General features: G+C 53.9%; 9 protein-coding genes across 9 annotated transcripts; 7 read left to right on the forward strand and 2 right to left on the reverse strand.

The window, feature by feature from the left end:
• Positions 1-1,321: 1,321 nt before the first annotated feature.
• Positions 1,322-3,301, forward strand: DICSQDRAFT_183737 (uncharacterized protein; the record flags this gene model as incomplete). Its single annotated transcript, XM_007370592.1, has 11 exons — positions 1,322-1,347; positions 1,414-1,439; positions 1,491-1,678; positions 1,745-2,087; positions 2,144-2,197; positions 2,259-2,599; positions 2,655-2,667; positions 2,721-2,770; positions 2,822-3,007; positions 3,074-3,140; positions 3,194-3,301. The coding sequence occupies 11 exons, from the start codon at positions 1,322-1,324 to the stop codon at positions 3,238-3,240; spliced, it is 1,341 nt and encodes a 446-aa protein (XP_007370654.1). The 3' UTR covers positions 3,241-3,301.
• A 544-nt stretch (positions 3,302-3,845) lies between these two features.
• Positions 3,846-4,779, forward strand: DICSQDRAFT_71228 (E set domain-containing protein; the record flags this gene model as incomplete). Its single annotated transcript, XM_007370593.1, has 6 exons — positions 3,846-4,076; positions 4,140-4,276; positions 4,332-4,371; positions 4,426-4,468; positions 4,521-4,691; positions 4,742-4,779. 6 exons carry the CDS (start codon positions 3,846-3,848, stop codon positions 4,777-4,779), a joined length of 660 nt encoding a protein of 219 aa, XP_007370655.1.
• Positions 4,780-4,971: 192 nt separating this feature from the next.
• On the forward strand, positions 4,972-6,404 carry DICSQDRAFT_112919 (4-hydroxybenzoate polyprenyl transferase; the record flags this gene model as incomplete). Its single annotated transcript, XM_007370594.1, has 6 exons — positions 4,972-5,281; positions 5,348-5,500; positions 5,553-5,670; positions 5,721-5,806; positions 5,873-6,006; positions 6,061-6,404. The coding sequence occupies 6 exons, from the start codon at positions 4,972-4,974 to the stop codon at positions 6,379-6,381; spliced, it is 1,122 nt and encodes a 373-aa protein (XP_007370656.1). The 3' UTR covers positions 6,382-6,404.
• A 292-nt stretch (positions 6,405-6,696) lies between these two features.
• Positions 6,697-9,470, forward strand: DICSQDRAFT_71225 (uncharacterized protein; the record flags this gene model as incomplete). Its single annotated transcript, XM_007370595.1, has 10 exons — positions 6,697-6,984; positions 7,038-7,205; positions 7,259-7,541; positions 7,603-7,711; positions 7,764-7,851; positions 7,900-8,000; positions 8,057-8,131; positions 8,253-8,479; positions 8,541-8,794; positions 8,856-9,470. 10 exons carry the CDS (start codon positions 6,697-6,699, stop codon positions 9,468-9,470), a joined length of 2,208 nt encoding a protein of 735 aa, XP_007370657.1.
• A 273-nt stretch (positions 9,471-9,743) lies between these two features.
• Positions 9,744-10,984, reverse strand: DICSQDRAFT_150351 (uncharacterized protein; the record flags this gene model as incomplete). Its single annotated transcript, XM_007370596.1, has 4 exons — positions 9,744-9,892; positions 10,359-10,471; positions 10,536-10,615; positions 10,682-10,984. The coding sequence occupies 4 exons, from the start codon at positions 10,982-10,984 to the stop codon at positions 9,744-9,746; spliced, it is 645 nt and encodes a 214-aa protein (XP_007370658.1).
• Positions 10,985-11,071: 87 nt separating this feature from the next.
• DICSQDRAFT_93474 (uncharacterized protein) lies at positions 11,072-12,358 on the forward strand. The gene is made up of 3 exons (XM_007370597.1): positions 11,072-11,635; positions 11,693-12,066; positions 12,122-12,358. The coding sequence occupies exons 1-3, from the start codon at positions 11,148-11,150 to the stop codon at positions 12,352-12,354; spliced, it is 1,095 nt and encodes a 364-aa protein (XP_007370659.1). The 5' UTR covers positions 11,072-11,147; the 3' UTR covers positions 12,355-12,358.
• A 209-nt stretch (positions 12,359-12,567) lies between these two features.
• DICSQDRAFT_93477 (beta and beta-prime subunits of DNA dependent RNA-polymerase) lies at positions 12,568-18,723 on the forward strand. Its single transcript, XM_007370598.1, has 16 exons — positions 12,568-12,820; positions 12,872-13,031; positions 13,085-13,395; positions 13,448-14,285; positions 14,340-14,561; positions 14,625-14,881; positions 14,938-14,951; positions 15,008-15,025; positions 15,077-15,097; positions 15,163-15,443; positions 15,507-16,906; positions 16,962-17,011; positions 17,068-17,870; positions 17,925-18,065; positions 18,128-18,355; positions 18,414-18,723. Exons 1-16 carry the CDS (start codon positions 12,636-12,638, stop codon positions 18,657-18,659), a joined length of 5,175 nt encoding a protein of 1,724 aa, XP_007370660.1. The 5' UTR covers positions 12,568-12,635; the 3' UTR covers positions 18,660-18,723.
• Positions 18,724-19,603: 880 nt separating this feature from the next.
• On the forward strand, positions 19,604-20,116 carry DICSQDRAFT_174748 (uncharacterized protein; the record flags this gene model as incomplete). The annotated part of the gene is made up of 6 exons (XM_007370599.1): positions 19,604-19,620; positions 19,681-19,701; positions 19,757-19,790; positions 19,845-19,933; positions 19,990-20,012; positions 20,064-20,116. The coding sequence occupies 6 exons, from the start codon at positions 19,604-19,606 to the stop codon at positions 20,114-20,116; spliced, it is 237 nt and encodes a 78-aa protein (XP_007370661.1).
• A 321-nt stretch (positions 20,117-20,437) lies between these two features.
• On the reverse strand, positions 20,438-20,944 carry DICSQDRAFT_174749 (RNA-binding domain-containing protein; the record flags this gene model as incomplete). The annotated part of the gene is made up of 3 exons (XM_007370600.1): positions 20,438-20,611; positions 20,680-20,856; positions 20,924-20,944. 3 exons carry the CDS (start codon positions 20,942-20,944, stop codon positions 20,438-20,440), a joined length of 372 nt encoding a protein of 123 aa, XP_007370662.1.
• Between the last annotated feature and the right edge of the window lie 276 nt (positions 20,945-21,220).

The following is a 21,220-nucleotide window of genomic DNA, read 5'->3' on the forward strand; positions in this document are numbered from 1 at the left end:
AGCTAGTGGACAGTCTGAGGTGCTAGCTGCCCTGGCGACCAGAAGGCCCTCAGGTACAGGTCAGTGAGACTCTACCTCTTGAACCCGGACGTCTTTCTTATGAGTGTCGCCGAAGGTGTCAGGAGACTTACACAAGGATTCTGGAATCGCGGAGATACGATGCGTTCGCCGATAGTTCTCAAGGATGCGATCCGTGGGTACTGGGAAGTAGCCGTCTTGCTACCCCAATCTGCGTCCGTTCAACCGCCTCTATCACTGTCTCCTGCTTCATGCTCAGTATAGCCCTCGAACTAAGCAGTGATGGGTTGTGAGGGAGTTACAGCGGGAACGGACGGGCAACTGCAGCGCCGGCAGTAATCTCCGTTCGCGTGGTTCGGACGCCTACCATATTTTCATCCAGATACCGCCAAAAGGGATAGGTTGCGCCCGGTTACGTGTTCTGGAGACCGCGGTCCCCGCTGTGCTGGTCCTGTGTAGCCTAAGTGGGTCTTGCCGCGGCAAGAAAACGGGCCTTGAGCAATCGTCCACGCTCTCGTCTGCACTCGACCGAAGCGTCAAATCTCCAGGAAAGGTCCGTCGCGCCGGTGCAGTGTGAGGTGAGGCTGCGCCTCCTCAGCACGGTCCGTCCACGCAATAGGTCGGATCGTAGGCCCTGTGACTCGTGTCCTTGTTCTTCTTCGAATGCATGCAACTGCGGGACACGGAGGAACGTGTCGCAGAGCCACCCACATCGTGCACACGCCCAAACCATATATCTGGGCGCTTGAATATACCTTTTCGATGGAGACAACAGGCTTCGCCCCCGGTGCGCCGGTTCTAGTTCGCGGTGGGACGACACGCTGCTCTGTCAAACTCTGTTCGGAAATCGTTGTTCCAGTCGTGTGCGCAACCGGGCAGCGCAACAGCTAGGATCCCCGCCCGCGGCGGGACGGTGTAATGATGCGTTACGTGAGTGTGGTCCGGGGTGGCATGCAGGGCTAGACAGAAGAGGCGCCCGAAGGTGGCAGGTCGACGGCCGCGTGTACAGGATGGAGGGAGGACATCATCTGCAACAGATTCATGGCTCTGCGCGTGGGAGCAGAGAAGCGGACAAGGTTATCGCACGAATTTATCGACTTCCCTATTTCGCGTATCCGGAAGAGAAGCAGTTCTAGGCATCTAGTCAACTCATTCCCGCAGTACCACTGGCAGCAGGAGGCATCATGCTTCGGCGGTTATAAGTACTTCGCTCTGTTCGCCCTTCCTCCCTTCCCCATCCTCTATTCGCTCCTTCCTTAAGTCCTTCCCTACCACTCCCTAATTCTCCCCCAGTTCCGCACCCATGGCCGTCACCACCAAGCAGCTCTGGTCAGTTCCTCCCCTCGCTATACCTCCAATCTGGCGCTCAAGTTTCCATCCTTCAAATTCGCGTAGGGAAAACGCCATCGCCCACCTCCATGGTATTCATCGTTCTCATTATGAAATCAATCGCATCTAAATTCTGTATGCAGATCTATCTAACGCAACCCTTTTCCAAAAGGCTGAACTTGAGGCGCGCGTCGCTGAGCTTGAAGCTGAGCTGACCGCCGTCAAGTCGGCGTACTCTAACGCGACGGACATGGCCGCGCTCGACAAAAAGGCGCATAATGCGCAGCTCTCCTCCCTAAACAGGCAGATATCTGCGTTCTCGTTTCCTCAGGTACGGCGGCATGTTTTCATCGTAACGCCGCATCGCCGTGACGTTATATATATATATGTCAAACAGGCTCAAGACCCCTTCGTCCTCTGCGTGATCGACGGAGACAAGCTCCTCTTTCACAGTTCCTTGATTGAGCAGGGTGCCAATGGTGGCCGTCAAGCCGCCCAGGACTTTACCAAGGCCGTCGCGCAAGAGCTGGTCCAGCAGGGCTTGACTGGCTTCGAGCGCCTCTCGTTCTGGGTCACCGTTTATCTTAACAAGAAGGCCGTCGCTGCCAGATTGATGGAGGAGGGCATCGCCAGGCCAGATCAATTTGAGGCCTTCCTGGTCGGGTTCGGCCAGGCCTCTCCTCGTTTTGTAATTATGGACGCAGGTCCTGGGAGGGAGAGTACCGAGGGGAAGATCAAAGGTGCGTACCTTTCGGTCCGACATGTCACCTTCGCTCAATATCGGAACTCGCGATAGAGTATGTGAAGACATTCATCCGCGTTCCTCAGACCCTCCGTTTGTTCTTCGGAGGTATGTGCCATGTTTAGCCCCGCTCCTGTGGTTCTATCCGCTTACCACGACGACCACATAGGCATTGACGACACATACTTCCCAATGTATGAGAGCCTCATGCAAGAGGACCTCGCGGGTAAGCTGGTGTTGCTCCAACCGCCGATGAAACCGACCCCCCTCGTCCGCCAAATGGCGGTCCGTAATATCCGCTTCGAAGGTCTCTTCTCGGAGGAGAGTTTAAGCCCTATCCCTATGCGCCGTCCTGGCCCTGGCCTCCTTGGTATCTCGGAGTCGAACTTGCATCCGCATGTCATCACCAACGGCGGTCTGATCAGCCCTCAGTCGGAGACACAAGGTTCTATCTCTCCTCCTCCGGCGAACAGGACTCCGGAGGGCTTCAAGCACATCGATCCGAGCAAGGTGAGTGGCCCGGTCCATTGTTCGGTTAGCATCCACTGAAGTCGAATGCTATTAGCCGCTTCACAAACGTGAGTCTTCGTCGCCATATGATCGTAGCTTCGATTGACCATTGTGCACGTAGAGAACCCCCCGCCATGCAACGAGCACTACCTAATGACCTGTTCCAAGGGGGTGAGACTTTCATGCACTCGCAGCTCTGGGATAGCGCTCACAGTAACTTAGACCAACTGCAAGTACTCCCATGAATGGCTGCTGAACGCTGAGCAGCTCGACGTCTTGGCGCGGAATGCGAAGAAGGCCCCCTGCAACTATCTTAAAAATGGTGCATGGTCTTTTCTCGCCGAATGCTGGCATGAGACTCATAACGCCCTAGGTCTCACGTGTCCTTACGGGGCCAAGTGCTGCTGGGTATGTGGATTTTGGCCAACGCGATCCGCTGGAGTGGAATGACTCATAGGTTGCGTTTTATTACAGGGCCATGTCTGTCCAAGTGGTGCTCGTTGCTTCCATCTCAGCAAGGGGAAATGTTGGTTCAAGGGTGGTATGTCGCACATTTTCTCCGTCTCAACCCTGCATCTCATTTGTGAGGCGTAGAGGGCATGCACCCGCCCACCTCCCCTTCTCCGGTTGAGGCGGCCTGAGTCACTTCTCCATTTCCCCCTCATCACTATCTCGTGGTCTTGGATAGATTAACGCCATGGTCCGCTGCGAGCTCTTTACGCCCATATCCTCTTATTTGTGGCAGGCTGCGCACCAGATTGAGATCTCGGTATGAATAATTTATACGAATGGGCGCATAGCGTTCCTCAGCATCTTGTCGCATTATATTGTATACGAGACGTGTAGACTAGTATCGCATTCTTTAGTTATGTAAACGTTCTGCCATCTAGGCAACATGCTTTCATGATATACATGACATCGTCATACTTTATATGATTTACCGTGTCGCTCGCGTTACTGTCTCAAGGAGTACCATCCTGATGTCGCCGATGCAAATGTTGCTACGCAAGGAGCGAACAATGTCAGCTCAGCGTTGTAGACCACCGTAACCGATGCCGGCAACAACCGCAATATAGCACCCGTGGGAAATCGATCGATAGTAAAGGGACAGCCTTGTATCCTGACGGCGCCGAATATCTCGTTTCTCCTCTATTATCGACCATCACCACAATACCACTATGTCTGCCCAACCGGTCAGTGTCTCGCAGTACTGTCTTTTGCTTGTAGCCGACACTTGCCCCGCAGCATGAGGAAGACGACCTCGCTCCCACCTTCACGCCTGGTGATTTCGGAATCTCGCATCCTTGTCCCGGACATGTCTGAATTGGTGCGGACTTTGTGTGCAGGCTACAAGCCCAGTGCGGCCAAGAGCGTAGACGAATACGCGCAGCTCGATGCCGAGGACGAGTCGCTGGCTCGCTGGAAGGCGAGTTTGGGCATTGTCCCCGGAGTCGCCGCTGCCGGTAGCGGTCCCAAGGTATGCGACGCTATTAGCCCTTGGTCCGCCCCTATGGTGTTGTTAATCCTCTCATTTCGGTAGGTCACTATTCTCTCCTTGGAGCTGGCCTCTTCTACTCTTCCCCCGGGCAAGCACCTCGTCATGAATTTGCAGGACCCGGAGCAACTGGCCTCTTTGAAGAAGAATCCGGTGACCATTAAGGAGGGTATCGAGTACAAGTGTGTAGGCTTCTGTTCTATCGCCTCATCTGCATGGTTTCTAACAACTTGATAGCGTCCGCATTAACTTTAAAGTCAACCACTCGATCATCTCTGTGAGTAGATGCCTCGCGGTTCCTGTTCGCTAGGACACGAACGTTTCCTTGCAGGGTGTACGGTACATACAGGTTGTCAAGCGCTCTGGTATCAAGGGTAAATGCGTCTATAAGTTTGCAGACCAACGCGGATCTGACGCTCTCCACAGTCGACAAGTTGGAGCAGATGCTCGGATCGTACGGTCCCCATCCTAAGGGCGAACCGTACGTTAAGAATTTTGACCCTGAGGAATCGCCTTCCGGTATGCTGGCTCGTTCCGGAACCTATCAAGTCCGCAGTAGGGTTGTTGACGATGATGGCGAGGTATACGCTGGTGAGTGTGAAGGGTTCTGCGTTGATTACAATCGTTGATCTTTCTGACCTTACCAGACTGGGAGTGGAGTTTCAAAATCGGGAAGGAATGGTAGAAGAGGAGAGTCGGTCTCGCATGTATTTTTTCTCATTATTTTCATCTATACCTCGGCTCTGCATATACGTGTTACGCTCGCAATCAATGTATTGAAAATTATGAATGATGTTCAGATGGTGCTCTTGGCTACGTATCTTCACTCTACCCGAGCTTATAGGCGCCCATTTACCTTACTCCGCTCTCGATCACCATGGGCAGCACCCTTGGTCTGCGGGTATGTCTCGGCCACAGTGCGCACAGCTTGAACTCCTGCACAATCTCTTCAATCACGCGTCGTTCCGTCCATATCTTACGCTACTGTGGTCGACCGAAGACGCCTCGAAACTTCACTCTGCAGCAAAGCCTTCTGACGGAAGTTATTCGCCGGTCTGGGTCACTATCCAGCGCGCCGGCCCCTCCAACGACATGGGTCGACCGTTTACCGAAGCCCGTACGACCGTACTTGTATTTGACACGTATAGATAAGCCAATTGGGACGTTGTTGCTATATTACCCCTGCAGTCAGTCTTTCCCTCACGCGTCTCCACGGTCGAGTCCTAACGACGTCGTCGCGTTGTGCTATGCAGCATGGTCGATCACTATGGCCGCATATGCCCTTGAAGCACCCTTAACGACACCTCTAACGTACTTCAGCCTGTTTGGACTGGGCGCATTGATCATGCGAGGAGCTGGATGTACAATCAATGATATGTGGGACAGGAAGCTAGACAAGGGCGTCGGTACGCGATTTCCGCCTTCACGCCTCGCGCTGTTTTCACATTCTCAATGCAGAGAGAACAAAAACGAGACCTCTCGCTGCTGGGGAAATTACGTCTACTCAGGCGTTCGTGTTCCTTGGCCTTCAGCTGACTGCTGGGCTAGGTGTGCTCACCCAGCTCAACTGGTACAGGTGCGTGCAAACTGCGTATCAGGAGTCGTTGAGAATCTGAAGAGGAGTAGCATTCTTCTGGGTGCTTCTTCACTATGTGTGGTCACCATCTATCCCTTCATGAAGCGGGTGACGCATTGGCCCCAGGCTGTCCTTGGTAGGTCCTGTCAATATCCGTCTCCACTCGTAAAGCTACTGATGCGATAACTGTGTCCCCGTATAGGGCTCGCTTTCAACTGGGGCGCTCTACTTGGATGGTCCGCTGTCGCGGGAGTCACGAACTGGAGTGTGTGTCTGCCATTGTATGCGGGTGGTATTTGCTGGACGCTCGTCTACGACACCGTTTACGCCCATCAGGTGAGTGGAGTTGGTTCAATTGCACATTGAGAGCATTAGATTTATCTTATCCAGGACAAGAAGGATGACGTGAACATGGGCATCCGCTCGACTGCCCTGCTGTTCGGGGAGCGGACACGTCCTGCGCTGGCCGCTCTGTCCGGTTCTTCCATGTCCCTCATCACCTACGCCGGCTACCTGAATGGCCAAGGTCCCTTATTCTATGGTGGCGTCGCACTGGCTGCCGCCCAGCTCGCGCGCGTGGTGTGGAGGACCAACTTTGACGATCGTCCGAGCTGCTGGAAAGGCTTCGTTGGATGTGGTTGGTCGGGATTCTGGATTTGGATGGGTGCCTTGGCAGATTACGCTACATTGTTGCTTAATGCGTCGGGATAGACCTTAATTAATGCATTCTAAACGAGACTCCCGTCATTCATTATGTGATGGTAGAAGGGCCTGCTCGTAGTGCTGTAGGATCACCACATCTCGGTACTCGATATGACCCCGTGGACGCTGTTTTTTGTGGACTTTGGACAACTACGGTAAGACTGGGATGATGAAGTGGCTGCGTTGAATCAAACTTGGGGCGAGGAGGACGCGTCGAGATGCCCGTTCTGCGCGACGCGTCATTCACGTGATCGAGATAAGATTTTCCCAAAACCTGCGCCTATCTCCCTGGTCGTTCTCTGCTTGCAATTGCGCGCATCCACTATGGACGGTTCTAATCGCCTGAAAGATTTTTTGCAGCTACAGCTAGCCTCCGACTCCTACGCCGTCTTGCACCTGCCCTTCGTCCTGGAAACCCTTTCGAAGGAGGACTTCTTGCCTTCCTCCCACACGCTGAAATGGATAGCCCGCGTCAACTCCCTCATACACTCAAAGGATCCTGCGGCGAGGTGGAGTGGATTGTGCCTGGCATTCCAGACGGCCACATTTTCTAGAGACATCATGCTGGAGTGCGCTCAGAGTTGGGTCGGAGCGGCAATGCCGTTGCTCGTAGTACGTCTCCTGTACCATCTCCGTACATCATAATCCAACCATGTAGGGTGTAGAACCAACCACTACCCACAACCAAGGCCGCTATCAGACTATTAAGACTCGTTTTCTCGAGTGCAATGGATGTTACGGAGTATCAGCGTCAACTTTGCATCCCCAACGTCCCAAAGTACGCCAGTGCCCTCATTGCACTCCTCGAAAAGGACTCCAGCACAGAGACCGCTGTACGTGTGCTACATGGTGTCCTCTTCTCTCCTTTTCAACCGTAGTCTCACAGGTCCTGGCCATTGACACACTGGAACATATCGTGTCCCTCTACCCCTCACTCTGCCGACCCCTCCACAACCAATTATCCAACGTGGCTCTGCGCTCGCTCAATGGCTCGGCCCCAACACCGATGTCAGACAAGCTTGTCGAAGCATGCTCGCGGTTGTACGCTGTACTGCCTCTCACTGGTGGGAAGGTGAACGCTCCTAGTCTTTGGCGAAAGTCACTGGACGATACAATGACCTTCGCTTGGGGTGCTTTCCTACAAGTGAGGACCACATATCCTGACAGAGGTGATTAGGCTGGGCTTCTGTTCGCCGTTTGATTTTTGACTATATGCGTCTTTCACTGCAGGGTATGGTGTTCCTCATCTCGCACCTCCGTCAGACGATCCAATCGTTGATGTTCCGTTGGCTTTGGATCGTCTACGTGCAGCTACTCGTGTAATTGGAGATCTCCTTAGGTATGTCAGCATCTGACCTGAAAGAGATGCTTATGACTCAATGATGTGGTAGGACGAGCACCTCACGCCCTATATCACTGCCTGTGGGGCCCTTGGTACGATTATGCCTGGCTCTGCTACAGTCCACGTTAGAGGACAAGGTTCGAGACCGTTTCGCCCAATATCTCATGCGCTCACAGTACGTTTAGGGTATTGCTCATGCAAATCATGTCGTACATGCGCTGGAAGCCTCCGTCATTCCGACGCTGTGGGGTTTCGCCTGCGAGATACTGATTTCCGTGGCGAAAGCGTAGGCCCTCTGTCACATTCATTATGTCTACAACCCTCACGGACTTCTTCTCGAAGAGGTCGGCATCATTTGACCCCTCATCTGCCACCGCTTCTGACCAGTCTTGCGTATCATCTGGAGCAACCACAAAAGTCGTGAGTCCCTACCGACACTTGAAACAGGCACAGCACTAATCTCCTACAGAACTGAATTGCTGCATTTCTTACGTACGACATTGTCTCTGCTGGCGGATGGGTCCCATTTGCATGACAGTCTAATTGCATCGCGGTTGGTTCGTGCGACCTTACCTAAGCTTGCCATCCTGTTGTCAAAACGTTCACAAGCCGGTACCGAGAACGAGCAAGCATCTGGACAAGGGAGAAGCAAGAAAGGCAGAAGACATGCGCGCGGCTACGAGGGCGATGAAGTATTCAAGGTCGGTCGCCGGATCGTATGCGTTACGGCAGAGGAGGGCGATGTTCTCCTTGTCTCCGTCGATCGTAAGGTCGCCGTGTTGCTCGTAACGCTCGATTCCGCTAATTCACGATTCGTGCCAAACAGTGCTCGAAATCCTTCTGAGTAGAACTCAGGTCAACGCGCCAGTACACTCGATTGCGTCCCGACTCTTGCTCGCGATCTACGCCTCTCTCCCGCAGCTGCCGCCCAGCATCTTATCGTCGGATCTGTCCCTGAAGCAACGCTTATGTGCTAAACTCAAACGGCTGTGCATGGGTCTCGCGATCGGGACGACAAGCACCATGAGCAAATGCGTCGGCCTCGTACTGAGCATATCGGACGGCACGGTCGATGAAGATGTAAGTTAGCTCTGGCATGTTGTTGTGACGCATGTGAACTTACGGACAGCGGATTTTCTAGGACGACCTCACTGTACACACCACAGTTGACCTTCTACTTCATCCGCGTGCCCCGCCATTGGTGCGATCCCTGCCCCATGTCGAGCTGCTATCGCTTTTCCGTGCCGAAGAGGGTGAGGAAGAAGCGGACACTCGGAGACGTGTTGGCCTACATGTCCTAGACGAGCGCAGCGACCGACTACCGGACGCGACTGGAAGCCAGACGCCGCACGAGGCAGAGTGGACAAGGTTACAGCCATCTGTACCGCAAGCAGCGAGAAGCCCCGGGGCGCCGTCAGCACAGGAACCCTACGGCACTGTAGCCATGCAGGTCGATGTCTCTCCTCTTGCTCCAACGGCAGGTCAAGCTTCGCGGGATCCGCCATCCTCTGCCGGGTTGGAACGTTCGCAACCCCCGACTTCCTTCGCACACAAGCAGTCGGCGACCCACCGGACAGCGCAATCACCGTTGCCGCCGCCTGATCCATTGCCGTCTAACAGTACTGCATTAAGTCTGGAATCGAAACCCGCTTCAGATCTCCCCGTAACCCAAGCAACTGCCCCCCTGATGGAGGACGATGACGATGACGAGCCAATGCCCACTATAGACCTCGCTTCGGACTCCGAATCCGAGTAGTCGTTCTTGTGTCCTTGTTTTCGCTCCATTCTCCAATATACTACGTTGCGTATGCTGCTGCTACGCTTATGTACAGCGGTGATTTCATTGAGATCGCTCTCGATTCATCGTAGCCAAGAGCATGCGATCGCGCCCGGCGGTACTTCCTGTCCGGGTGCGCTTGCGAGCCTGCACTGTCTCGTCTACGCGCATTGTGTCGTCGTCGGACTCGGGTGAGTGGCGATCCCGCGCAGGCTCCGTCGCGCCAGGAAGCTAGACGGCATAGCAGAGCGGTCAACGAAACGCCCAAGTGAGCATGTGAGCACCTTCGTGTGCAGATTTTACCTGACTGAGGAAAGCTTCGGCCACAACGTTTGAAGGGTCGACTATTCGTGCGCGTTCGAAGTGTGCTTGGGCATCACGTACGAGGTTGAGATCCCAGCCTGTCCCTGCGAAAGCGGCGATTAGTCACTTGCGTAGACATGTCAGCATTCCTCGCATCGGTTCGTTGCGCGCGGCGAGCCTCGCACTCTACGTGACAAATTCACACTGCAAGTTGCGAATAACACCATCGGAGTTCACATGCGACCTGGTGTATTTCGCTTAAGCTCAAGACGGTACAGGGATTTGAAAGGGCAGCTGTAGCGTCATGGAGCGACTACCCTAGACGGTTCGATAACACTGGAAGCATGGCGGTCGGGGAACATAGTGGGCATTTACAACCTAAGATACCCTCCGCTGAGATATCACTTAGGGTTCGCCAGGAGGAGTCTCTCAGGCATTGCAGCGCGAAGTCAGGTCACTGGTGTCTGGTGTGATCACAAGACACTCCTCATGAAAGATGAAATTCATCTCCAACACTATGTGGCTGTAACAGGAACAATTGAAGGAGGAGAAAAAAAAACTCACTGTAATTCGTCTCCGAGGAGACATCGTTTTCTGGCTGCGCGAGATATAGTGTAACCAGCCCAGCGTACACGTGCAACACAGGGTTATCCTGGTAAGGGTATGAAGGCAGGTACCTGAGAAAGCAAGTCGCCGCAGGTGAACGATCAACGCGGCCGATGCTGTGGACCAAACACGTACAAGTCCAGTTGTTCCAGGGCTCTCCGGTGCATGCCTGCATGTATCAGGCGCAGCACGAGTTCTTTAAGTATAGACTCGCGCTAGAAGACGAGCGAAGAGAAGTCAGTTGGGACGGTTAGCCCTAGAGGCCGTGATTCGCCGCTCACTTCGTCGGGGTGCTGCCGCATCATGATGCTCAGGAAACGAACTCTATCTTCGTTGATTTGGGTGAGTTCATCTTGAGCTCCACCTTCACCGAGGAGGAGGACACTAGTCGACCACATGGCCTTCCAGTCCACTTCCCTGCATCTCGCTAGGATGGCCCACGCATGTTTAGCCCTGGCCCAGTCTTGACGTTGTATACAGAGCTTTAGAATGTCATACAAGCGGCGGATATGAACCTTCCTAGTATTGTTGGGTTGCTTTGAGCCAAGGGAGCTGAAAATGAACGAGTACTCGCTTGAGGACATTAAGACATCGGACCGGAGAGCACAGTGTCGTGAATACCAACAAGCGCCGGCACGCTACTTCCATCAGCTCTCCGCTTGCGTGACAACCTGCCAGTGGCTTTTCCAAGGGTATTCTGCCCGCCGCGATCGCCTGCTGTCCCCTCTCACCACCGACACTCTAACTATGGAGGATGACATTGCCTTCGGCGCGTCCGTATGGGGCGCACCAGCCTCGCCTCTTCCCCCGCTCTCCGTGAAGCCCCCAGTCTTCGCAATATCACCCGCACAATCGTCTACACAGGAAGACTTTGATGATTTCGACAACTTCCGAACCCCCGCGGAGACAGCTGCAGGGTCTGGAGATGAGGGAGAGGACGATGATTTTGGGGACTTTGGAGACTTCGGGGAGACGCAGCAATTACCCGTAACCGCCAGTTTCCAGACATCCTTCGGAGAGCTGGCCTATGATGAGCCGCAGAGCATTGGAGGGTCGTCAGTCGGCCGAGAGTGGCAGGCATTACGACTGGATCCGTTACCTTCGCGGGAGGAGTTGCAGGAGCAAGTGGATGAGATTCTTGGCCCCTTATGGATTCACGACGATACATCGCATCTGACAGACGATGCCATCCGGGAAGTTGGCGGACTCAACCAGACACTGGTGACAAACGAGAGGTACCTCTTTTCAATTGCCTTGACATAGCCTGTATCTCAATTCACAGATGGTTCCAGTCGTCAGCTATATAACGCCCTGTTACCCCCAACACCGCCCTCATTCCAGCCTGTTAACTGGACCCGATCCCGGATACGACGGCAACACTTGATCCATTTGGGAATCCCCATAAACCTCGACGAGGTTCTCCCTCGCACTAATGGCGCCCTCCCTACACTGGAGATAACGACGCGTCCGATGTCAGCTCCACCAGGCCCTCGAGGTGGTTTGAGCAAGCTGCAGACGGCAGCCCTTGGTCAGAGTCGGAGCGGGACTTCACATCCAAATTCCCCCTCAGCGAGTCGCGGTGCGTCTGCAGCGGCACAATTGCGTCTGGGGCCTAGGCCCGAAATTGAAGAGGCGAAGATTGACGAGTTGATTGGGCTATCTGCTGGTATGTGTCTGTTCCAGCTCGACTAAATTGCGAATGAGTCTAACAATTTGGGTAGAACAAATGTCCCTAATGTCTATCTCCACTTTGGAGAAGAATTTGGCGGATATCCGAGAGAACACTGTGAAGGCATCCACATTATTGACGTATCTCCTGCAGACCCGGGATGCTTTGCAGCAGGATTCGGAAACGTACAACAAGCTCATCGGAGAGTTGGTCGGAGAGGCACAAAAGATCAAGACTGGGAAACGGATGACTGGATCGGCCACCCGGCGTGGCAGCGGAGCATAGTATCTATACACCCTTGTATCGTTAGACGACGTTGACTACTCGATGCTTTCATGCTTTCCGCCTGAATCTGGGCGAGTAGCCACTGGTTATTGTGGCGTGCTCTTGCCCAAAACGGGATGTCTTCGGCATTGGGCGCTCCGCCTGATATGCCGCCGGAACCGATCATATTTTTTGGTTTCTGTACTCAACGCCTCGATCGCTCTCAGGCGACGGTGCACGCCCGCCCTACCCACTCGTCCTCTGGGTTTCCCGTCTCTTGGCCGGCCGGCTGTCTCGCACTCATGAACATCTCTCAACCTGTTCCGTCTACAGTCGCGAGCATCTCCTTCTCCTTCCTCACCACGGAAGATGTCCGGCGCATCTCGGTCAAGCAGATCGTGAATCCCGTCCTCCTTGACGAGCTCAACAGCCCAAACATAGGAGGGCTATATGACCCGGCATTAGGACCGAGTGATAAGAACTCTATGTGAGTGACGCGTCTCCTAGACCATCGAGTGATACCCTGACCCCCATGAAGTTGTGCAACATGTCGTTTGGCCTATTACACTTGCCCGGGTCATTTTGGCCACATCGACCTCCCAGCACCTGTCTTCCATCCGTTGTTTATGGTGAATGCTTACCATCTGCTTCGTGGTACTTGCCTATTCTGCCATAGGTTCAAAGTCAGTCGATTTGTGGTACGTCTTGTCATTTTCCTCCCTCTCGTCCTACCGTAAACCGCTATGTGCAGCTGTGCAAGTTCGTCGCGAAGCTCCGGTTGCTCGAGTATGGGTTCCTCGTTGCTGCAAAGGCGTTGGACGATATTCACTATAGCACAATAAAGAAGCGAGGTGTAGAGGACGACGATGACGAGCCTGCGGAGACCTACGAGGCTTACGAGCAGCGTATCAACCTTTATGTCGCTGCGCACATGGCCACCGCATCCAGCAGCAAGCGTGACGCATATAAGGATGGTCTCGTGTACCAAGCGCGGAAAGACGTCATACAGGACTTCATCAAGACCGCCATGCTGAGGAAGTGCCAGAACGCGAACTGTAATGCGTGAGTACGTCTCATTAGCCGATACTGCGCACTTGTTGATACGTCCTCATAGCCATGGCTACACTTTCCGCAAGGAAGGCTACACGAAGATCATCGAGTACGACCTGACCATCAAGCAGAAGGCTCAGCATGACGCCATGGGTTTGCGTCGACCGAACGTAATGCTTGATGAGCAGAAGTCCAAGCTCAAGTCGCAAACGTCGGTTCAGACAAATGGGCACTCAGGAGATCCGTCGGACGAGGACACGTCAAGCGATGAGGAGGAGGGCGAAAATGTTTTCTCGAACGATGAAGAAGAGGATGAGCACGAACGCCCTGCGAACGGACAGTCACTGCCCAAGTCTGCTAGTGGAAAAGTCAAGACGACACGCGGGCGGAATGAGCGTGTTGTGCCTCCCGAGGAATGCCGCGCACATCTCCGCCGTCTCTTCCGCAACGAGTCTGTCATGTGTTCGCTGCTTTTCGGCCGACATGGACCTTTCGCTCCGCTCAGCCAGCATAATCTCTCCCTCGCATCTGCCGACATGTTCTTCCTCGAGGTTCTCCCTGTAAGCCCAACACGCTTCCGTCCTCCCGCGAAGATGGGCGATATGCTGTTCGAACACCCTCAGAACGAGCTCCTGTCAAAGGTTTTGACGACCTCGTACCGTCTGCGAGACTTGAACAACAGTCTTCGTCTCGCCTCGGAAAAGGGTTCTGACGTCGATGAAGCTGCTCGGAGACGTATCCTCCAGTCACTACTTGACTCCCTTATCCAGCTACAGGTTGACGTCAATAGCTACATCGACAGTAGCAAGAACCCTCAGCCCATCCGACAAGGCCGCTTGCCCCCCGCTGGTGTGAAGCAAGGGCTGGAGAAGAAAGAAGGTCTTTTCCGTAAACATATGATGGTTAGTGACTCCGTAGCTTCCTGCCTTCGTGCCGGCCCGTTCATCTTCTTTTAGGGCAAACGTGTCAATTACGCCGCTCGCTCCGTTATCTCCCCCGACGTCAATATTGAGCCTAACGAGATTGGCATTCCACCTGTCTTCGCGCGCAAATTGACGTTCCCGGAGCCTGTGACGCCGAACAACTTCCACGAACTGCGGCAACTGGTCATCACGGGCGCTCGTGGCTACCCCGGCGCCACAATCGTCGAGTACGAAGATGGGCATCAGCAATTCCTTGTGGGTGCCATCTTGTCAACCTGTATTGAACTTACTGAATGGTATAACATCCAATTCATTCAGGACAAGCTCACTCTTGAACAGCGGACAGCCATCGCGAACCAATTGTTGACGCCGCAAGAGGGCTCCCACGGGTCTGCCCAACGCCATGGCCTGTACACTTCCACGCCTGCTGTCAACAAGAAAGTGTACAGGCACCTTCGAGACGGCGATATTCTCATTCTCAACCGTCAGCCGACCCTCCACAAGCCGAGTATGATGTGCCACAAAGCGCGCGTTTTGCACGGCGAGAAGACGATCCGGATGCATTATGCCAACTGGTAATGTTTGCATTCTTTGCCAATCAATAACAATGATTGCTGACAATAAGTTACAGTAACTCGTACAACGGTATGTCCTATCATATCGGGCGGTGAGGCAGTCAACTGACCCATGCGTTCCAATAGCCGATTTCGACGGTGACGGTAAGTGTTCCCATCTCGCTGTCGCGAGTTTGATCTGACCTGCTAGGCTAGAAATGAATATACACTTTCCTCGTGAGTTCCCACTCGCTCGATCAATGACTGGAATATAGCTAACATTGTGTCCGACCATCTGTCAGAGAATCAAGTCGCGCGCGCGGAGGCGTACTACATCGCCAACACTGACAATCAGTACCTAGTCCCGACGTCCGGAAAGCCCTTGCGCGGTCTTATCCAGGATCATGTCGTGGCTGGCGTCTGGATGACAGCCCAAGACTCGTTCTTCACACGAGAAGAGTATTTCCAGCTCCTCTATGGCGCGCTACGTCCGGAAGACGAGCCACTTGAAGGGAAAAGGCGGCTTGTCACGCTTCCGCCGACGATATGGAAGCCGCAACCGTTGTGGACGGGCAAACAGATTGTACGCATCAGTCTCGTCGATGAGCGCACCCACTATCTTACATTACTCCCGTTCCGGTGCTAGATCTCCACCGTCATGAAGAACATTACACCGAGCGTCTTCGAAGGTCTGAATCTGCATGCGCAGGCCAAGGTCCCTGGTCACTTGTGGGGCAAGGACTCTAAAGAAGATCAGGTTGTCTTCATGGACGGCGAGCTTCTGTCCGGCGTCTTGGACAAATCTGCATTTGGCGCTTCGGACTTCGGACTCGTGCACTCAGTCTACGAGCTTTATGGCGCGGATACCGCGGGAAGACTTCTTGGCATCTTGAGCAGGCTGTTCACGAAATTCCTTCAGCATCGAGCCTTTACGTGTCGTATGGACGATCTCGCCCTTACACCCGATGGCAATGCAAAGCGTGCAGAGCTTCTCGTCACAGGCGCGAACCTAGGGACGGAAGGTGCCATGGAGAACTTCCCAGTTCTGAAGACCACGCAGGATGACGAGAAGTCCCAGGTCTTGCGTTCACTTCTGGAAGACGTTTTGCGAGACGACAGCAAGATGGCTGGCCTTGACGTCACGGTCAAAGGCAAACTTGCCAAGCTCACGAAGTCCATCGCCGACGCTGTCATGCCTCACGGCCTGCTCCGCCAATTCCCCCACAACCACATGCAGGCCATGACAGTCTCAGGGGCGAAAGGTAGCGCTGTCAATGCACAGCAGATATCCTGCGCGCTCGGTCAACAGGAGCTGGAAGGCCGTCGTGTGCCTACGATGGTCAGCGGAAAGACCTTGCCGTCGTTCAAGCCGTTCGAGACTCGAGCAATGGCTGGCGGATATGTCGCGAGTCGCTTCCTCACTGGCGTCAAGCCGCAAGAATTCTTCTTTCATTGCATGGCCGGACGCGAGGGTCTTATCGACACAGCCGTCAAGACGTCTCGCTCAGGGTACCTCCAGCGGTGTCTTATCAAGCATCTTGAAGGGATCCGGGTACACTATGACAACACCGTCCGCGGGAGCGATTCCTCGGTATACCAGTTCAATTACGGTGGCGATTCGCTCGACGTCACAAAGCAGAAGCATCTCACCCAGTTCGAGTTCATCGCCCGCAACGAGGTGTCGTTCGTCGAGCGCCTCCAGCCCAAATCTCTCGGTGGCCATGTCAGTGAGGACGCGGTCGACTACATGAAGAAGATCGTCAAGTACAAGGACAAGAAACATAAGCGGGACAGAATGCTGCCGACGATCTCGAAGTACCCGCCGCAGCGAAACGTAGGTAGTACTTCCGAACTCTTCGCTGATAAGGTGGAGGAATACATCCAGAAGAACCCACATGGTCTGATCAAGGAGAAAGAGGGCGAGGCACGGTTCAAGCGCCGAAGAGCTCCTCTCAGTAAGAAGAACTTCCGTTTGTTAACCAGTGTCAAGTACATGCGCAGTTTGGTTGAGCCTGGGGAGGCCGTGGGTCTGCTCGCATCACAGGGGCAAGTGACATTCAGTTTACTCCCCTTCCTGTCATGTGTCTGAATTTGCACTCAGCGTCGGAGAGCCGTCAACCCAGATGACCCTGAATACGTTCCACTTTGCAGGTATGTTACCTAGAGAATCTACCAGTCTCCTACACATGCTGACATTACTTGCGCAGGCCACGGAGCAGCTAACGTTACGCTTGGTATTCCCCGTCTGCGGGAGATCGTGATGACGGCTTCTCAGAAGCCTAAGACACCGTCGATGACTATGAGGGTCCGGCCAGGTACGACCCCATCGGACATCACGAGCTTCTGCAAGAAGGCCAGTCGTCTCGCACTCTCCCACGTCGTCGACAGGGTCTCGGTCACCGAGCAACTCATCCTAAAAGGGGAGTCACGGAGCAAGGAATTCAGGATTGACCTCGACTTCTATCCGCGTTCTGAGTACGAGCAAGAGTACAACGTGACACCACTCGAGATTCTCGCCAGTTTCGGTCACAAGTTCCCCCAAATCTTCAGGAAAGAGCTTCAGGTGGAGCTCAAGAAGCTGGACGCCGATCTAAAGAGCCAGCGCGCGGAGCTTGGCAAAGGCCGAGCTGTGCGGGAGCATCGAGGCGCCGCCGCCGCTGAGGAAGAGCAAGGAGAAGAGCCCAATGGTCGTGGACGAGACGAAGATGACGGAGCGAGCGAGATCGGTGACGGCGATGCGGTGACTTCCAAGATGAAACGTCAACGAAAGGAGCAAGCGACTTACGAAGACGACGATGAGGAGGCCGATGAGGGAGGCGAACTGGACGACATGGACATCGAAGCTGCGTACGCGTCGTCTCCCGAAGACGACGCGGTCGACTCAGACGTAGATGAAGATGCCCCTTCAATGGCGGCGGAACATGGTCGCATCGAGAGCTCGTTCATGGATAACCTACCCAGCGCCACATCATTCTCCTTCCGGGATTCCGGCTGCACGATTGGGCTACAGGTGAGTTATTGCTGCGTAATCCCTGTGAATGTGAGGCTCAGGTCAATCTCCTAGTTCGGATCAACCATGCCCAAACTATTACTTGTTGGCTTAGTTGAACGAGTCTGTCTGAAAACAGTCGTACGCGAGATTCCAGGCATCACGGACTGTTTCATGAACGAGGAGGACGGTAAGAATGGGGAGAAGATCTATTCTGTGAGTATACTTCCGCACCGTTTCAGCACAAACAGTAGCTTATCTATCACATACACGCCTAGCTGACTACCAACGGGTCAAATATTCCCGGACTGTGGCAGTTCGCGCGTGGGCATGGTGAGAGCATCATCGACGAGGACGGCATCTACTCCAATGACATCTACGCGCTCCTCTGTGCTTACGGCGTAGAGGCCGCACGCGCCGCCATCCTGAAGGAAATTGGCGGTGTATTCGCTGTGTACAAGATCGACGTTGACATCCGTCACCTGGAGCTTATCGCAGATTATATGGTGTGTGGCGCCGCTGCCGTGTCTCGTCTCGAGCTTGTCGCTTACTTCTCCCTTTCAGACGTTCGATGGCGGGTACAAGCCGTTCAATCGAAAAGGCATTTCCACCAATCCGTCGCCTCTCCTCAAGGCGTCCTACGAGACCACGGCAGCGTTCTTGTCCGACGCCACGTTGCATGGTGACTTCGACGACCTGACTACGCCATCCGGAAACATCGTCATGGGTAGGCTAAGCCATACGGGTACAGGGGTTTTCGACATTGTGATGCCGGTTGACCAAATGGACACCACCATTGATATGTCATGATCTGTAATGAGAATAGTGAAAAGTATTGTAGCGTCTATATGTAGCTAACGGCTGCTTGTCCGGCCTTTTGGACTTCTATTGGCTGGCTTGAGCTAGCCTGGCAACCACGTAAAGGAACCACGATAAATGTTGTGGCGAGCTCCACCTCGTATATCGCAGCAGATGTCCCGAATAGTATCGGCTTGTGACAGAAACGTATGGCAAATGGACAGTCACGCTCAGGGCTCATCAAAGCGCCAACCAACGAGTACAGCCTGGTGCCCAAAAATTGGTCGCCACGAACTAGCACCGGAGAGGGCGTGAAACGGAAATTTGCGTCGTTTTGGAAATGACAGTGGCAGAGCAAACAAAGAACATCACGCTGCACACGAGTCCTCCTTCAGCGACACTTACGAGACGAGATCGTCCGGGAGGGAACGCTAGCTCGGCCGGCTGTCCCTGTCGCATCTTAGGTCACCATAGGCGTAATAAATCGAAGATCGCTCTCGGAGCCCACGGCAAAAAACACAACGGATCTGTGTAGGCGTACCCATACTATGGCCGTGCCGCCTGTGGTGTGATCTTGCGGACCTCGCGATCCCGGGCCCCTTGTTTACGGCCCCTGCGAGCTATACGGGCGTCCGTACGCCCGCTACGAGTAGCGCCCCCGTCAACTCCTGCGATCGCAGTGCTATTCGTAAGGAAGCCTTATCCGGCGTAGGGTGTCGTCAAGCTCAGGAATGCAATTGACAAGATCGCGTTCTCGTAATCAGTGTCTCAGTTGGCTAAGAACCAAAACTGGCCAACACTCACATATAAAAACAGGGCACGATGGTGTCGAAAGCATCACCAAACCACCTCAATATTCCTCAGAGACCTCGACAGCAGACACTCACTGGTCGATACTCGCAGACACATCCGTACTCACCTACTGAAAGCCTTCGTATCTCACAAGCTGTGACAATATGTGCCGTCGTCGCCAGTACGTGGTAGCTCATTGTACATCATGCACGATGCACTGACCACTTGTCCCTATGAACAGAGTCAGGACCGTCTTCAAGAGGTTTGCCGTCTAATGTGAAAAAGGCATAAGACATACTCACGCATGTCAATCACAGGTGCAACCATGGCGTCACCTACCCGGACGAGATCGTAAGTCGGCGTTTGCTTGTGAGGAGCAGCTCAGCCCCGTAACCTTTGGAACAGGTCCAATGCTATGGAGATAATTGCATTTTTAGTCCCAACCATCCCCCGACCTGTACCGGGGATATTTGCAAGAAGCGTTGCTGGCATTAGTGAGTCCTTTGAGTCCTCGCATCGTAATAGAGCAGAGGCTGACCTTCGCCGATAGCCGACCAGCCCCGCAGCAGTTCAGTAAGCTACCATTCGTTCTTGGTTTGGATGGGTCATTCATTTGCTTTCCAGCCGAAGAGAAGCAGGCGTACTGCCCTAACTGCGTGAAGGCCGGATACCGCTGAGCTACACGAGCCGTCAGCTATCACCACGTGTGATGTATCTCTTGCTTTCGCCTAGTATATAGCATGTATAGTTTTGTCCGGCCGGACACCTTGATGATCGTATTCTTGATTCTGCGCGCCATTCGAACATGCCTGACAATCTTCCCCTCGCTGATGAACAACTCGGACGAAACCTGTAAGCAGCTGCCGACGGACCAACCGACCATGAATAGCAACGAAAGCGTGGGGTTACATTGTCAATACAGTGATAAAGCGAACTGCTCGAACAGCGTGAAACACGAGAGATTAATGAACGGTGGCTGCAACACGCACGCATAGCGCTCAATCCTCATCCTGGATATCATGTTTTCTCTTGAGCTCCGCGAGCTCCTCCTCCCTCCTTGCGAGTTCCGCCTTCGCGGCGGCCGCGTCTTGTTTGGACGGCATGTGATACAACACAACAATATAGCGTTCTTGCAAGTGGAAGCCGTTCAGGTGGTCAAGAGCGTTCTTGGCCTAAGAGCGGGTTAGCGGCCGCCGTAGGGAGAGGGGCGCGAAATCCAGCAATGGTTTTAGTCACTCACGTCCATGACATCGTCGAAAACTACGAAGGCTGTACCCTTTGTTTTCTGCTCATTCCCTATCCGTATCTGCCGGATGCTCCCATAGCGTCCGAACAAATCGTACAAGTCTTCGCCGGTGATCTGGTAGTTCAGATTCTTGACGAAGAGGATCCTATTCGCTCCCGGCGGCAGTTTAGTCTGGGAATATACCAAGGAAGAGCATGAACATGCGGATCAACGAGATATGTCGGGAAAGCAGCATTACCGTCGGTCTAGCCAAAGCCATAGTGATGGTCGAAGAATGAACAGCGGCGGGAGGCCACATCGTTGAGACGCTGTGGCTGACAGTGGGGTACACGTCCCAATAAGGCAACTTAGCAGGAACCGTATCTTCGGGCCGGCACACGACGGACAACTGTCCAGCCAGGGTCGCAGCGGAGCAGGGTAGAACAAGGCAGTCAACAAACCTTCCCAGCATATCACACAAATTGTCAATTCAGTTAGTTTATGTCCTCCAGATGCATCAAATTTACAAGCCACGAGCGACTAAGCTACATGCACA

Source organism: Dichomitus squalens (assembly GCF_000275845.1).
Source record: "Dichomitus squalens LYAD-421 SS1 unplaced genomic scaffold DICSQscaffold_71, whole genome shotgun sequence".
NCBI classification, from domain to species: domain Eukaryota; kingdom Fungi; phylum Basidiomycota; class Agaricomycetes; order Polyporales; family Polyporaceae; genus Dichomitus; species Dichomitus squalens.

Excerpts from the sequence above, each read along its gene's own strand:
- DICSQDRAFT_93474 (XM_007370597.1), top strand. The coding sequence starts at position 11,148 with ATGGAGGATGACATTGCCTTCGGCGCGTCCGTATGGGGCGCACCAGCC. Across the intron at positions 11,636-11,692 it reads ACACTGGTGACAAACGAGAG|TCGTCAGCTATATAACGCCC; the intron begins GTACCTCTTTTC and ends AGATGGTTCCAG. Across the intron at positions 12,067-12,121 it reads GTTGATTGGGCTATCTGCTG|AACAAATGTCCCTAATGTCT; the intron begins GTATGTGTCTGT and ends CAATTTGGGTAG.
- DICSQDRAFT_93477 (XM_007370598.1), top strand. The coding sequence starts at position 12,636 with ATGAACATCTCTCAACCTGTTCCGTCTACAGTCGCGAGCATCTCCTTC. Across the intron at positions 13,032-13,084 it reads TCAAAGTCAGTCGATTTGTG|CTGTGCAAGTTCGTCGCGAA; the intron begins GTACGTCTTGTC and ends CGCTATGTGCAG. Across the intron at positions 13,396-13,447 it reads CAGAACGCGAACTGTAATGC|CCATGGCTACACTTTCCGCA; the intron begins GTGAGTACGTCT and ends ACGTCCTCATAG.